The sequence below is a fragment of the Lissotriton vulgaris genome, chromosome 1_1, assembly GCF_964263255.1.
Source record: "Lissotriton vulgaris chromosome 1_1, aLisVul1.2, whole genome shotgun sequence".
In the NCBI taxonomy this organism is placed as follows: Eukaryota; Metazoa; Chordata; class Amphibia; order Caudata; family Salamandridae; genus Lissotriton; species Lissotriton vulgaris.
The window spans coordinates 3510817-3523340 of NC_141685.1; the positions used below are offsets into that span (position 1 = coordinate 3510817).

Here is a 12524-nt window from a genome sequence, read left to right on the forward strand (position 1 = left end):
GTTCAGCTCCAAGTGGTGGTGCTCAGAATAAGGGTGTAGTAAGGGTAACCCTGGGTTCTGAGATGGACTCTGGCCTAGTCAGAGCACCAACTAAGGCTGTACTGATCTGTGATGGAGGCATGGATATGTCCCCCTTTGTGAGTCACAGTAATCTGGGCAAATACAGACGGAAGTCTTTAATTAATGGAAAAGAGGCTTTGGCATACAGAGACACTGGGGCCTGTGTCACAATGGTAAATCAAGACCTTGTGGCAACTGGGCAGATCATACTTGGTGAACTTTACCAAATGACCAATGCTAGCAATGTCAGGATCAACCATGCCCTGGCAGTTGTTAATTTCTCCTGGGCAGGTGTAACTGGCCTCAAGAAGGTTGTGGTAAGTGCATACCTCCCTGTTGAATGCTTGCTTGGCAATGATTTAGAGACAACTTCAGCCTGGTCTGAGCCCAGAATGTCTAAAACTGAACAGGCCCTGGATTCTGGAAGAATGGACCAGGTGCCTTCCAAGAAAAGGAGCAGTAGGGTTAAGGCGGTGCCTTCCCCCCCTGACTCAGAGTGATGATCAGTCTCTTGAGGGAGATGATTGTGCTCCTGAAGGAGGGACTGTCCCAGATGAGCTTGAGCCTGATCAGGTTGAGTTCTTGGGGACAGGGTGATCTTCCAGGGCAGATCTGAGTCAGGCGCAGCTGAGCTGCCCTTCTCTGGAACCCCTCAGACAGGAGGCTGCTGCTGAGGCTGCTGGGAATGCTAGTGGCACCCATAAGATTTATTAGGATGATGGACTCCTGTATTCAGAGAGTAGAGACCCCAAGCCAGGTGCCTCCAGGAGCTGGGTTATACCTCTGAAGTTCAGGGGCTTCCTATTGACACTAGCCCATGATATTCCTTTTGCAGGATACCTGGACCAGAACAAGACTTGGGACAGAACTGTCCCTCACTTTCATTGGCCCCATATGTCTGAAGACACCAAGGAGTTTTGTCGCTCCTGTGTCACCTGTCAAGCCAGTGGTAAGGCAGGTGGTACTACAAAGGCCCCCCGGATACCACTACCTGTGGTGGTTATTCCCTTTGAGAGGGTTTGGATTGATATAGTTGGTCCCATGGATCCTCAGACAGCATCTGGGCACAGATTTGTCCTGGTGGTGGTGGATCATGCAACTAGGTAGCCTGAAGCCTTTCCCCTTAGGACCACAACAGCACCTGTGGTGGCAAGAGCCCTCTTGGGAGTGTTCTCAAGAGTGGGTTTCTTTAAGGAGGTAGTTTCAGACAGATGTGCAAACTTTATGTCTAGTTACTTGATTGCAATGTGGAAGGAGTGTGGCGTGAATTACAAATTTACAACACCATATCACCCACAATGCAATGGTTTAGTTGAATGGTTCAACAAAACCTTAAAGGGTATGATCAAGGGTCTCCCAGAAAAGATTAGGCGGAGATGGGACATCTTACTACCCTGCCTTTTATTTGCATACAGGGAGGTTCCTCAGAAGGGGGCTGGTTACAGCCCTTTTGAACTTTTGTTTGGGCATCCTGTAAGAGGCCCATTATGTCTGGTGAAGGAGGGATGGGAGTTACCTCTCAAACCCCCTAAACAGGACATAGTGGACCATGGTCTCTGCTCCAGGAGGGCTGAGTATATGAAAAAGGCAACCAAAAACCTTGAGGCGAGCCAGGAATTGCAAAAGGCCTGGCGTGACCAAAGGCTGTGCTGACTGTTTACCTGCCCAGACAGAAAGTGTGGGTATTGGAGTTTGTGGCCCCAACAGCTCTCCAAGACAAGTGGAGTGGCCCCACGCAATTAGTGAACAGAAGGGAGAGGTTACCTATCTGGTAGACCTTGGAACTCCCAGGAGCCCCCATAGGGTGCTTCATGTCTACAGACTGAGGGGCATATTATCAACAACTACCGATATTTATCGCTAAATGAGCTTAGCGATATTTTTTTATCACCGTGCATCACCGGATTTTACCGCAGAGATAACGTGCTATTAGCAACATTTATCTCAAATGCGATAAAATATCCTGCGATAGCGGCTCAATGCCTGAATATCGCTGGAAATCCAGCGATATTTAGGCATTAACACCAATAGGGGCTTAACCTGATTATCCAACAACCCATTGCATATACATGTTAAGAAGTGGTCTGAGCAGGTGTTAGTTTTCGGCGATATTCGCGCTTAGCGCACATTTTTTTATCACTGTGCCTGCATTGATAGTAGGCGATAGCGATGTTAGCGACTGCTCTCAGTCCCTAACAGGTTGGGTACGCCCACTTTGCATGTCATTAGCGATAAATATCGCTGACATGCAAAGCGGGCCCAAACCGGTCGCTATCGCCTAAAAACAGTTTCCTGCCGATAAAACGGCGATCATTTTAACGAGGTTCCTTGCAAATAAGCCCCTTAGTTTGGAGTTAGACAGAACAATGGGGCAGGCATCTCTGGTATGCTGGCATTGACACAGCAGATGAGGATTGTGGCACTTGTTGTGGAATCGACTCAAGAGTCGGAGCTGAACCCAAAGGGGGATCAGATGGCACAGAAGTGGTGACACAGCCTATCCATGAGGTCTCAAACCACACCTCTGATGGATCTGATAATGTGCTGATAATGCAAGCATGGCCTTCCTAAACAAGTCCATGTATTGCAACGCTGCTGACAGACCCGGAACCTTAGGGTAAATTATATTCACTAGCAGAATAGGTTTCTCAATATAGGACAGGAAGCAATATCATGGGACACCTGAATGTCCTTGCAACTTCTCAGTAGGAGGATGGTGAGGCTGAGATGGGGCCCACTTGCATTGGGATGAAGGTCTGGTATGAGAACTGCTTAGTGACTTATAGCTTGGCTTTGCGGTCTCGGATTTCCTCTGGATTCATCAAGGCCTACTCCCCTCATGGCTTGGAGCATTGCCCAATCCTAGACACGAGAGGCACACCTTGTGAAGATATTTCACAAACATTTGTGTGCATCTCTACAAGGTTTGTAATCTGTGATGATTTTAGGATTGCACACTTAGAAAAGGATTGTGTGAAGCAAAAAGCCTGTAAACTGATGAGAAAAAAGTAGGGGTGAGGTCTGCGTCTAAGTGCAGATTAAAAGGAACTGATATCAAGATGCTTAGGTCCTCCAGTTGTCACTTCCAGGGCAGAGCGTAGTAGATGCGAAGCCTCACTATGCAACATACTGGCATGCAGGAACCATCTTGAAAAATTGTCTGTATCCAGTCTGGCATCTGGGGAGATTCTAAAGGTGTGGAATCATCAGTTAGAAGTATCCATCAGAAATGAGATGATAGTACAAATTCTATCCAAGCAGATCTCCTGACCATCTTTCACTCCAATCAATGCATGCTCATGAATAAATTATTTCAGATTGGACAACGTGGTTAAGTTAGCATCTATTTCTCACAACCCCTCATCCACCACACGGATAACTACTACATCCGATGCCACAATAATTGCACCCTGGTAGTCATCACACACAGCAAAGAAACACTTTCTACAAAAGACCAAAACAAAAGCAACACACATTGAACCACACCCCCTAGACTGTGTAGTATACTGCCCATGCAGGTAAGCAGTTCAGCACCCCACACAGGGGCTGTAAACTGCATATAAATTTTACCATACAATAAAATATACACTCCAAAGACATCTGGGACCATCTGTGAGATGGTGGCGTGCACTGATTGGTTTTGCTAAAAGGGGAACCAAGGAATGACACGCTTACATTTCTGGATAGCAGTGCCCCCTAACGTACTCCATGTACAAAGGTGGATGGTAGTGGACAAATTCAGATGGAGTGGCATCACCTGTGATATACTCACAGCTAACAAGAAACTCCTGAGTGTCAGGCCCGGTTAAGGACTCTACAATTTCAATGATGGGAACCGAGGGCCATATTACCAAGGTGAAGTATCGCTGCTTTTTCGGCGAATTGTGCCGAGAAACGTTGATACTTCTAGCGCCCTATTAACAAGGGCATGCTAACGCCTTCCTTAAGCCCACTTTGCATGTCAGCGAGAAACATCGCTAATGACATGCAAAGTGGGAGTTCCCACGTCCAACCACATGTAAAATGTGGTTGGAGGTGGTAACACCCTATTACCAAGGCAGGCGTTGGGAGAAGGAGACCTGCGATAAACTTGTTTATCGCAGGTCTCCCAATGCCTGCTCTGATCAGGTGTTAGGCATTGATAACATAGGGGTGTGGATCATAAAGCTGAATCCACCCCTCCATATTATCAAGGCACACATTAGCGTGTGACAACAACGCTTGTTTTCTCTCGCTAATGTTCCCTGTCACCGGCTATCGCCGGATTTAATATCGCCTACATGTTGCACGTTGATAATGACGCGCTAACACGGCGATAAAATCCGGCGATAGCCGGCGATAGGGAAATGTGCGATGTGCGTTTTTTAACGCACATCTTGGTAATATGGCCCCTGGACTGTTATATAGCCGTTTGCGGCACTGGGGACCGATTTAATCACTGTAGTTCTCTTGTTATGTTTTTGCAATGTAAAATGGGGGAGGCACATCTAAACACTACAAACACACTTGAAGGTGAGCAATATTTTGAAATGCAAAATCAAAACTATCAATACACTGTTGAGTGACTAAAAAAAAAAAAAAAACAGCCATTTGCTTTATCACTAACTAAATAATTCGAGTCTAAGAACACATGTGGACGAATACTTTTCATGTATTTGAGGTCACATGAACTCTTTTTTTAATATTGGCCAGTAAAATCGGTCGCAAAATGCAGCTTTTTCGCCATTAGGGTATCTTAGCAAATCCTCCAGTGACTACCTGGGTATTATTTCTTAGATATAGGAACTAAATTGATATTTTCTATAAACAGAACCACTCAATGACTGTTGGGCAACAAGGACTTACGAAACGCCTGGAAACCCTATCAGGAGATTAGTCCCTGTGTACAAATCCTGATTGAATGATTGATGTGCCCACCTGCACAAGAGCATGTGACTCCCCTGCAGATGCATTTGATGGAAAACTCAAGCATATTGTTACCACACAGACCCAAAGGATGAACAACGGCAACTGTATATATGCCTTAGGTCCTCAAGACGTCCAGTGAGGTAACAGCTTTTCTTAGAGGCACCTTCCAAAGACCAAACATTCAAACTCATTGGGATGACTGTGGTAACTTGACTAAACCTTGAAAGAAATCTCTAGGAACAGCCCCATCACAGGAAATCTAGGGGCATATTAGCAAGGGCTTTAGCGGCACGTTTTGCCGCTACAGCGGCAATAATTTTATCGCCCTAATAGCAAGCTGTCGATATCAGCAGTTAGCGACAGCTTTTAGGTGATAGCGACGGTTTGCGGACCGCTGTACATGTCAGCGATATTTATCGCTAATGACATGCAAAGTGGGTGTACCCAACCTGTCAGCGACTGAAAGCAGTCGCTAACATCGCTATCCCCTATTAGCAAAGCAGGCTTAGCGATAAAAAAAGTTGTGCTAAGCGCGATTATCGCTAGAATTTAACGCCTGCTAAAAAGATGACTTACCTGTTTATACAATGGGAGTTGGATTGTGAGGTTAAGCCCCCATTGGCGCTAATGCGTGAATATCGCTGGATTTCCAGCGATATTCACGCATTTTGCCGGTATCACTGGATTTTTTAGCACAATTGAGGAAAACGTTGCTAATAGCATGTTTTTTCCGCTAACATATGCAGCGATAGGCAGCGATTAAAAAAAATGTGCTAACCAAATTTTGCGAGAAATATTGCAATTCCTTGCTAATATGCCCCCTAGACCCTAATATGAAAGAAATGTTGTCAGAAATGAAATTACTAGGCTCCGGATTAGCATCTTCTCATCAGCCTCCAGATTCTGCAAATTAGTATCCTAAGAACATAGAAGAGAAGCTGACAGTGTCATTTAAAGGATTTTTTGGGCCCTGGGAAAGGCATATTTTGAGGACCCTTATACAGAACAAAATAGAATTGTATTACCCATTTTCTGCTAAATCGAACCTGCATGATGCCAACAAATACATCATTTTATGTTAAACTCTATCAGGTTTCAAAAAACTGTTAAAATATATATTGATGGTAATCAAAAAATCCTCAAGATGGCCCTGGGTAGTGGGACAGTCAGATATAGATTTAGACAGACAGGGTGAGAGGTTTATTTATTTATTTATTTATGGGTTTATAACGCGTCGGAATCACACCCGGAGGTGTATCTCCACGCAGTGCTGTCGGAGGGTGCAAGGAGAGGTAGGCTCTAGTACTGAAACAGAGTGGTCTTAAGACTCTTCCTGAAGATTGAGTGGCTGGTACAAGGGAGAAGGGAAGGTTGTTCCACAGTCGTGGACCCATCACAGAGAGGGCACATCCTCCCTGTCTGGTCTTGCTGAAACGGGGAATCTGCAGTAAGAGCTGGTTACTAGAGCGCAGGTTGCGTGAGGGGCGATGATGGACACATTTGTCAGCTAGGTAGGACGGCCCTAGATTATGCAGACTTTTGTGCACCACGCAGCAGGTCTTAAATTCCACCCGTTTCCGGATGGGCAGCCAGTGGAGCAGTTTAAGAAGGGGCTGGGAGGGAGTTCTGGGGGGAGCATTTGTCACCAGGCGTGCTGCGGTGTTCTGTACTACTTGGAGTTTGTTTAACACGCCCTCATTGGCCGCTAGGAGAAGACCGTTACAGTAGTCCATGCGACTCAACACGAGGGCCTGAACCAGGGTCTTCCTCGAGCTGTCGGGGAGGAGAGGGAACACCTTCCGAAGGAGGCTGATGACATGGAAGCAAGACCCCACCGTGATGTTGACGTGATGTACAAGTGTGAGGTCGTGGTCAAGGCGACCCCCAGATTTTTCACCACCTGTTTAGAGGAGGGGGCCTCTCCCAAACTAGTGGGCCACCAGTCAGGAGTCCACAAGATCTTAGCTTCCCCGAACAGCATGACTTCTGACTTTCCCACATTACACTGGAGAAAGTTTTTAGCCATCCAACTGGCGACCGCCGTCATACCACTCGAGAAGGCTTGCCTTACCACAGGGGTGAAGGTTTTAAAGGTAAACAACAACTGAGTGTCATCGGCGTATGATATAGGTACAAACCCGTAAGACCTCATAATATTGGCCAGAGAGGCAACATAAACATTAAATAGCGTTGGGCTAAGACAGGAGCCCTGCGGGACTCCTCTAGTGATTTTAGAAGGATTGGAACTGAAGGTGCCCATGTTCACCTGCTGGGTACGTTCTGTAAGGAAGCTGGTGAACCACGCCAAGGCAGATTTTTCTAGGCCGATCTCCTCTAGTCTTCTTAAAAGAGTGGTATGTGATATGGTGTTGAATGCTGCGGACAAGTCCAACAGCACCAACACCACAGACAGACCCCTGTCCAAGGACATACGTATAGTATCAGTAACCGAAAGGAGAGCAGTCTCGGTACTATACTTTGGCCTGAACCCTGATTGAGAATGGTCCAGGCAACTGGTCCGCTCAATAAAACTGGAGAGATGAAGGTTGACATGCTTCTCCATCAGTTTGCTGACAAACGGCAAGAGGGAGATAGGCCTCAAGTTGGACATATCAGACCAAGGGACGGAGGTGTTTTTCCTTATGGGCTTAACCAGGGCATTTTTCCACTCTAGTGGAACTAAGCCTTCAGATATCGAGCGGTTAATCAGGGTCTGAATAGTGGGACTAAGAATGTTCCCTATGTGATGCATCACTCGGGCAGGAACAAGGTCCGCCGGGCAACCCGATTTAATGGTCCCAATCAGTGAATTGACATCGTCCAAACTGATCTCAGGAATGCAGGACAGTTTAGTGGGCCAGATTCAACAGTCTCGAGCTGAGGGCTTGGAAAGGAATCACTAGTATCGACCAGATTAGTAGATTGAGCAATTTTTTGGTAGATGGAGTCGATCTTGTTCGAGAAGAACCCAGCAGTGTCATCACACAGTTGTTGGGACACCGTTTCGGGACTTTCACAAGCAACAGGCTTGGTGAAGATTCGGAGAACCTGATAGAGTATTTTAGGGTCATTGCCTGCCTCAGATAGTTGAGTAATAATGTGGTTTTTACGAGAAGCTCTGATGTTTGATAGAGATGATACAGAATCAGACTAGACAGAGGTCTAATAGAGAGAAGGTTCATTTCCCTATGGGGGCCCTTGGAAGCAGGGGGCCTGGGTGAAAGCCTACATTTCCAATGCCTTGAAACGTTTGTGGAAGCTGAATAAATGCCATCATCTTGGCTAAGAAGTTTGAAATCCTTGGTGCAAAGTGATGGACTATGAGGATTGCTTTGGAAGAAACAACGCTCAGTTTTATATGATCCATGAATCTCCGCTAGAAGATATTGAGGACTTACTTTAAGAGTGCGCCCTGTGGCTATTAGATTTATAAGTCCCGGAGACTTTGGAATTTCAACTGGTGGATGGAACAGGACCAAGCCAAAGAGACTCACCCCATCTTTCCCATGGTTTTCTGTCAGTCAGTCAGTTTAATTTTTATTTTGGAAAATCGCATTTCATAAAACAGAGCAAGCCATATGATGACACCTTGGGGTATATTTACAAGGAATTGGTGTATGGCAGCGCCACAAGTCTTCTTGCTGCGCTGCCCTTCACCAATTCAAAAGGTAGGTATACGCCATATGTACAAGGTATGGTGCATTCCTGTCCTTTCCGTCTGCGCACAATTAGCAGCCATGGGCCAAAGCAGGCAACCTTGCACCATGGTGCAATGGTGTTTGTGCTGTTGGCAGGGTTTTTGTGCAGGAAGGGACACCTTCCTGCACAAAAGAATCACTGGAGGCGCTTTCCTCCTTCCATGTGTGCTGCAAAATGCAACACACATGGAAGGAGGAAAAAACGAGGAGAAATTTAAACATTTCTCCATGTTACACCTGCTCTAGGTAGGTGCAAGCTTTTGGTGCTGCCCCAGTTGATGAGATATTGTGAATATGGGGCATTGTCAAAGCCCATGAGTGTTGTGTGGGAATACCCATAGCATAACACCCATGTAATGCCTCTTTGCCATAGAGTTAGGCAAGGCATCGAACTTTGCTGCTTTGCCTCACTCCATATCCACAAGGTCTTGAAAAGCCATGCAGGGTGGCTTTACGTGGCCTTGTACATATGGCTATGCGGTGTGTATCACCGAAACATCGCAAAAACTATGTTCTGGCAACGCACAGAGCTTGTAAATATGCCCCTGCTCTCTGGGAGAGGGTTATGTTACTATTATTGACTGTTTTCTACTTGAACAGAAACCAACTCCCCAGATAGTCAAAACACAAGTCACAGGCCTCCATATATCATTTAATATTACTTCGCCAGAAAAGGTCTGGTGGGGTTTGAAAACCATAAAAGTTGCTTTGACTAGATTGATAACTAAACAGTCATAATTACAGTAATTTTGGAGCAGTCAAGTAAGTGTTTTCCCATTCGGGGTCCGCAAACCAGCAGTGTATTTTTGAGTTGCACATACATTTTAATAAGTAAATAAAGAAGGAGCTGGTGCGCACCTTTGGAAAATGCATTGTCTTACTTGAAATGGCTTAGAACACCAAAAGGTTAGCAAGGTTTTTCTATGGATATAGAATAAAAAAAAATATTAAGCAGGCCAGCTGGGAACTCAAGACTGAATGGAAGATGCCCACAACCTGTTGCCAAAGTTCACAAAAAAGCACATAAAGCAATAGTTTTCTAAGCACTACTTCTCAATTAGCAGTTGTAATTTTACCACATAGTCAATTGTGATGAGTCCCTCACTGAATGTTGTTTAGCAGTGAGACAAAACTTTATTTGCTGCGTCTTCAAAGTGAGGATATGGATAAAGATCTTCTGAGAATTAACTAGAAAACATATTGCTCTGGTATCATCCTTACAACCGTTTTTGGGAACTGACTCTATTTCTGTGCCAAGCCAGGTTGCAGGAACTACTCCACTTCGAATAATATCATTTACCAAGGCAGGTAATTAGGGAGCCCAGATGGTAGAACCCCAATAAAAGAAATCAGCCAGGATTTTGCCTTGTCCAGGGGTTCTCTTATCCATTTTCTGAGTCAATGGCTCTAAGGGCCACATTTATGAGAAATGACGCATCGCTGCGTGAAAGCAGCGATGTGTCACTTCTCAGTGCGCACTCCTAGCGACATGCCTGATGCGTCATATTTACAGTATGACGCATCATGACGCAAGGAGTTACAGATACGTCAGTATTTCTGACGTATCTGTAAGCGCAAAAGTGACGCATTGCTGGAGTGTGTCACAAAAGTGATGCAACTCCAGCAATGCGTCCTTTCACATGGGGCCAGCCCCATGTGAAAGGGCCTGCGTCAGTCTTACGCCTGCTGTGAGGCAGGCACAAGATTTTGACGCAACGGTGTCCTAGAAGTGATGCAGTGAAATCTTATAGATTTTACTGCGTCACTTCCATGACCCTTCCTTGTGTCAAAACGCCCCCCTTGCATACATTATACCTGGCGCAGGTATAATGTGGCGCAGGGGTTTACAAAGTGACACATCTACCTAGATGCGCCACTTTGTTAATATGGTGCAACAAGGCACATTTTTTATGCCACTGGTGCGTCACAAAAAGTGATGCACCAGCAGCGCAAAAGTGGCGCGCGGCCTCATAAATGATGCCCTAAGTGTTTTGAGAGTTAAGTGAATGATTTAATTACCATTACAACATGCAACAAAACACAGTTGTTGGTAGCATCATCTCGGCACACGTTTCACCCATATTTCTTATATTTCCCTTAGACTTATGCCTAGTATTATCTTGGCCTTGAGATATGTAGCCAAAGTATCTTGTGCAGAAGGTCAGCACGAGGTTAACACCAGAATAATTTGGGTCCTGGAATGCAGGCTTTCATACCCTATGGATGATCAAAAGTAAAATTATTGCCTGTCCAGTTAAGAAACAACTATTCCAAAAACCCAGCATCCTAAGAAGTTCTCCATCCGCAGTAGATGCCCTTGCTGGTCACAAACCTGGGTCCAGATACAGCTTTCCAGAGACAATTTAACTGCCCAACACCACCCTCTGGTGAGCTGGGGACCAAAAAAGAAATGAGAGGGTCAGCTCCCACTGTTGGGTGTGGAGCCCTACAAACCCTTCCTAAGAGGCCCAATATTTCCTGTTATTTTCTCCATAACGTTGGATGTCAAACCCTTGCCATGGCACAGCAATCCTAGGGAGGAAGGTGAAGACACATTCCTGTGTACCCTAGGGCGAAGAAGCCTATACACACTGTCACACAGATAAGACATTCACATTTAGATGATTCACTTTACATTGTACTTCGAATGTCATCAGAACTCATTCATCAAATATCTGCACCTCTTTTAATGACACAAATCGCAAGTAAACTCAGGAGCAGGGATAATGAGAGGCTTTCACTGAGAAGATGCGACGCATGGGTCTGAATTTAAAATGCCAATATTGTTTGATAATGGTTTCCCTAAAAGTAAATACCAACCTTGGATGCTTCTCTGAAGTAGTGCTTGAGCTTGTTGATGAGAAGTGCCCCATAGGTTGGATACTTCCCCCTGCAAACGAAAAAAACTGTTGAATGACATTTCTTTGTAGAACCAATAACCATATAACAATCACAATGTTCCAGTATCCCAATTTCTCATACAAAATCTTCATCATCTTACCTCCATCCTTCCATTGATAGTTGTGTAGAGAAAGTGCTGATGTTCTGCAGCACCATTAAGTATGGCACCACAGTGCACAATATGTTCTCTCTCTAAATTACTGCCAATGCACTCTAGGTGCATTACGAATTGGAACTGGTTCACCTTATGAGCCCCTGTAGTAGTGTACCCTAGGTACCCAGGGCATAGGTGGTTCCAAGGCCTACCAGGAGCTGCAGCATGTATTGTGCCACCCCTGGCCTGGCCTCCATATTTGACACAACTGGCTGATCACTCAGCTGGGGTAAGTTGGTGTAATCACCTCTTGCTTAGATATAGTATCCCTATATCTAACCTTAAACTGGACACATATGTTCCTATCAGCCATTCCTATGGAAGGCCTCATCAATCCTGGGGGCAGAGTGCGTGGTTACATGTGAGATGGTGCTCTAGCATGAGCTGAGCCTGCCTGCAGCTGTCGGGAACCACTCCCTAAGCTGTTCCGGGATATTGCCATACCATATACTCTTAAGTGCATTATAATCCTCGCGGTTATTTGCTATCTTTGGTTTGGCTTTATCAAAATATGTCGAGTAAGGTGTCATACGAATTGGAATACTATCCCCTCGCCAGTTCTGGCGACGGGGATAGCATTCCACCCTTCTAGAGGGACACGACATGTGTGTAGCCTTAACCCCGGTTAAAGTTAAACAGAGCCTCAGCATCACAAAATGGATGCTGCCACCACAGACACGAGTCTGGCCTCCTGCTGCTGACCGAAACTCGGCAGATGGTGGCCTGGACAAAGGGTTTCCTGCCTTGGGAGGTGCGAGCACCACCCCAGACAGGGTTTTGTGTATTGGGTAGGACAGGGCTGA

The 12524-nt window shown here is 45.6% G+C and overlaps 1 protein-coding gene across 1 annotated transcript in view; it reads right to left on the bottom strand.

Annotated features, from left to right (window-relative positions):
* The window catches only part of LOC147736926 (uncharacterized), a 251816-nt gene that overhangs the window by 43802 nt on the left and 195490 nt on the right, over positions 1-12524 (bottom strand). The window contains exon 5 of the mRNA XM_086966781.1: positions 11487-11556. Coding sequence (XP_086822907.1) covers positions 11487-11556 — 70 coding nt within the window. The remainder of the gene's footprint in view (positions 1-11486; positions 11557-12524) is intronic.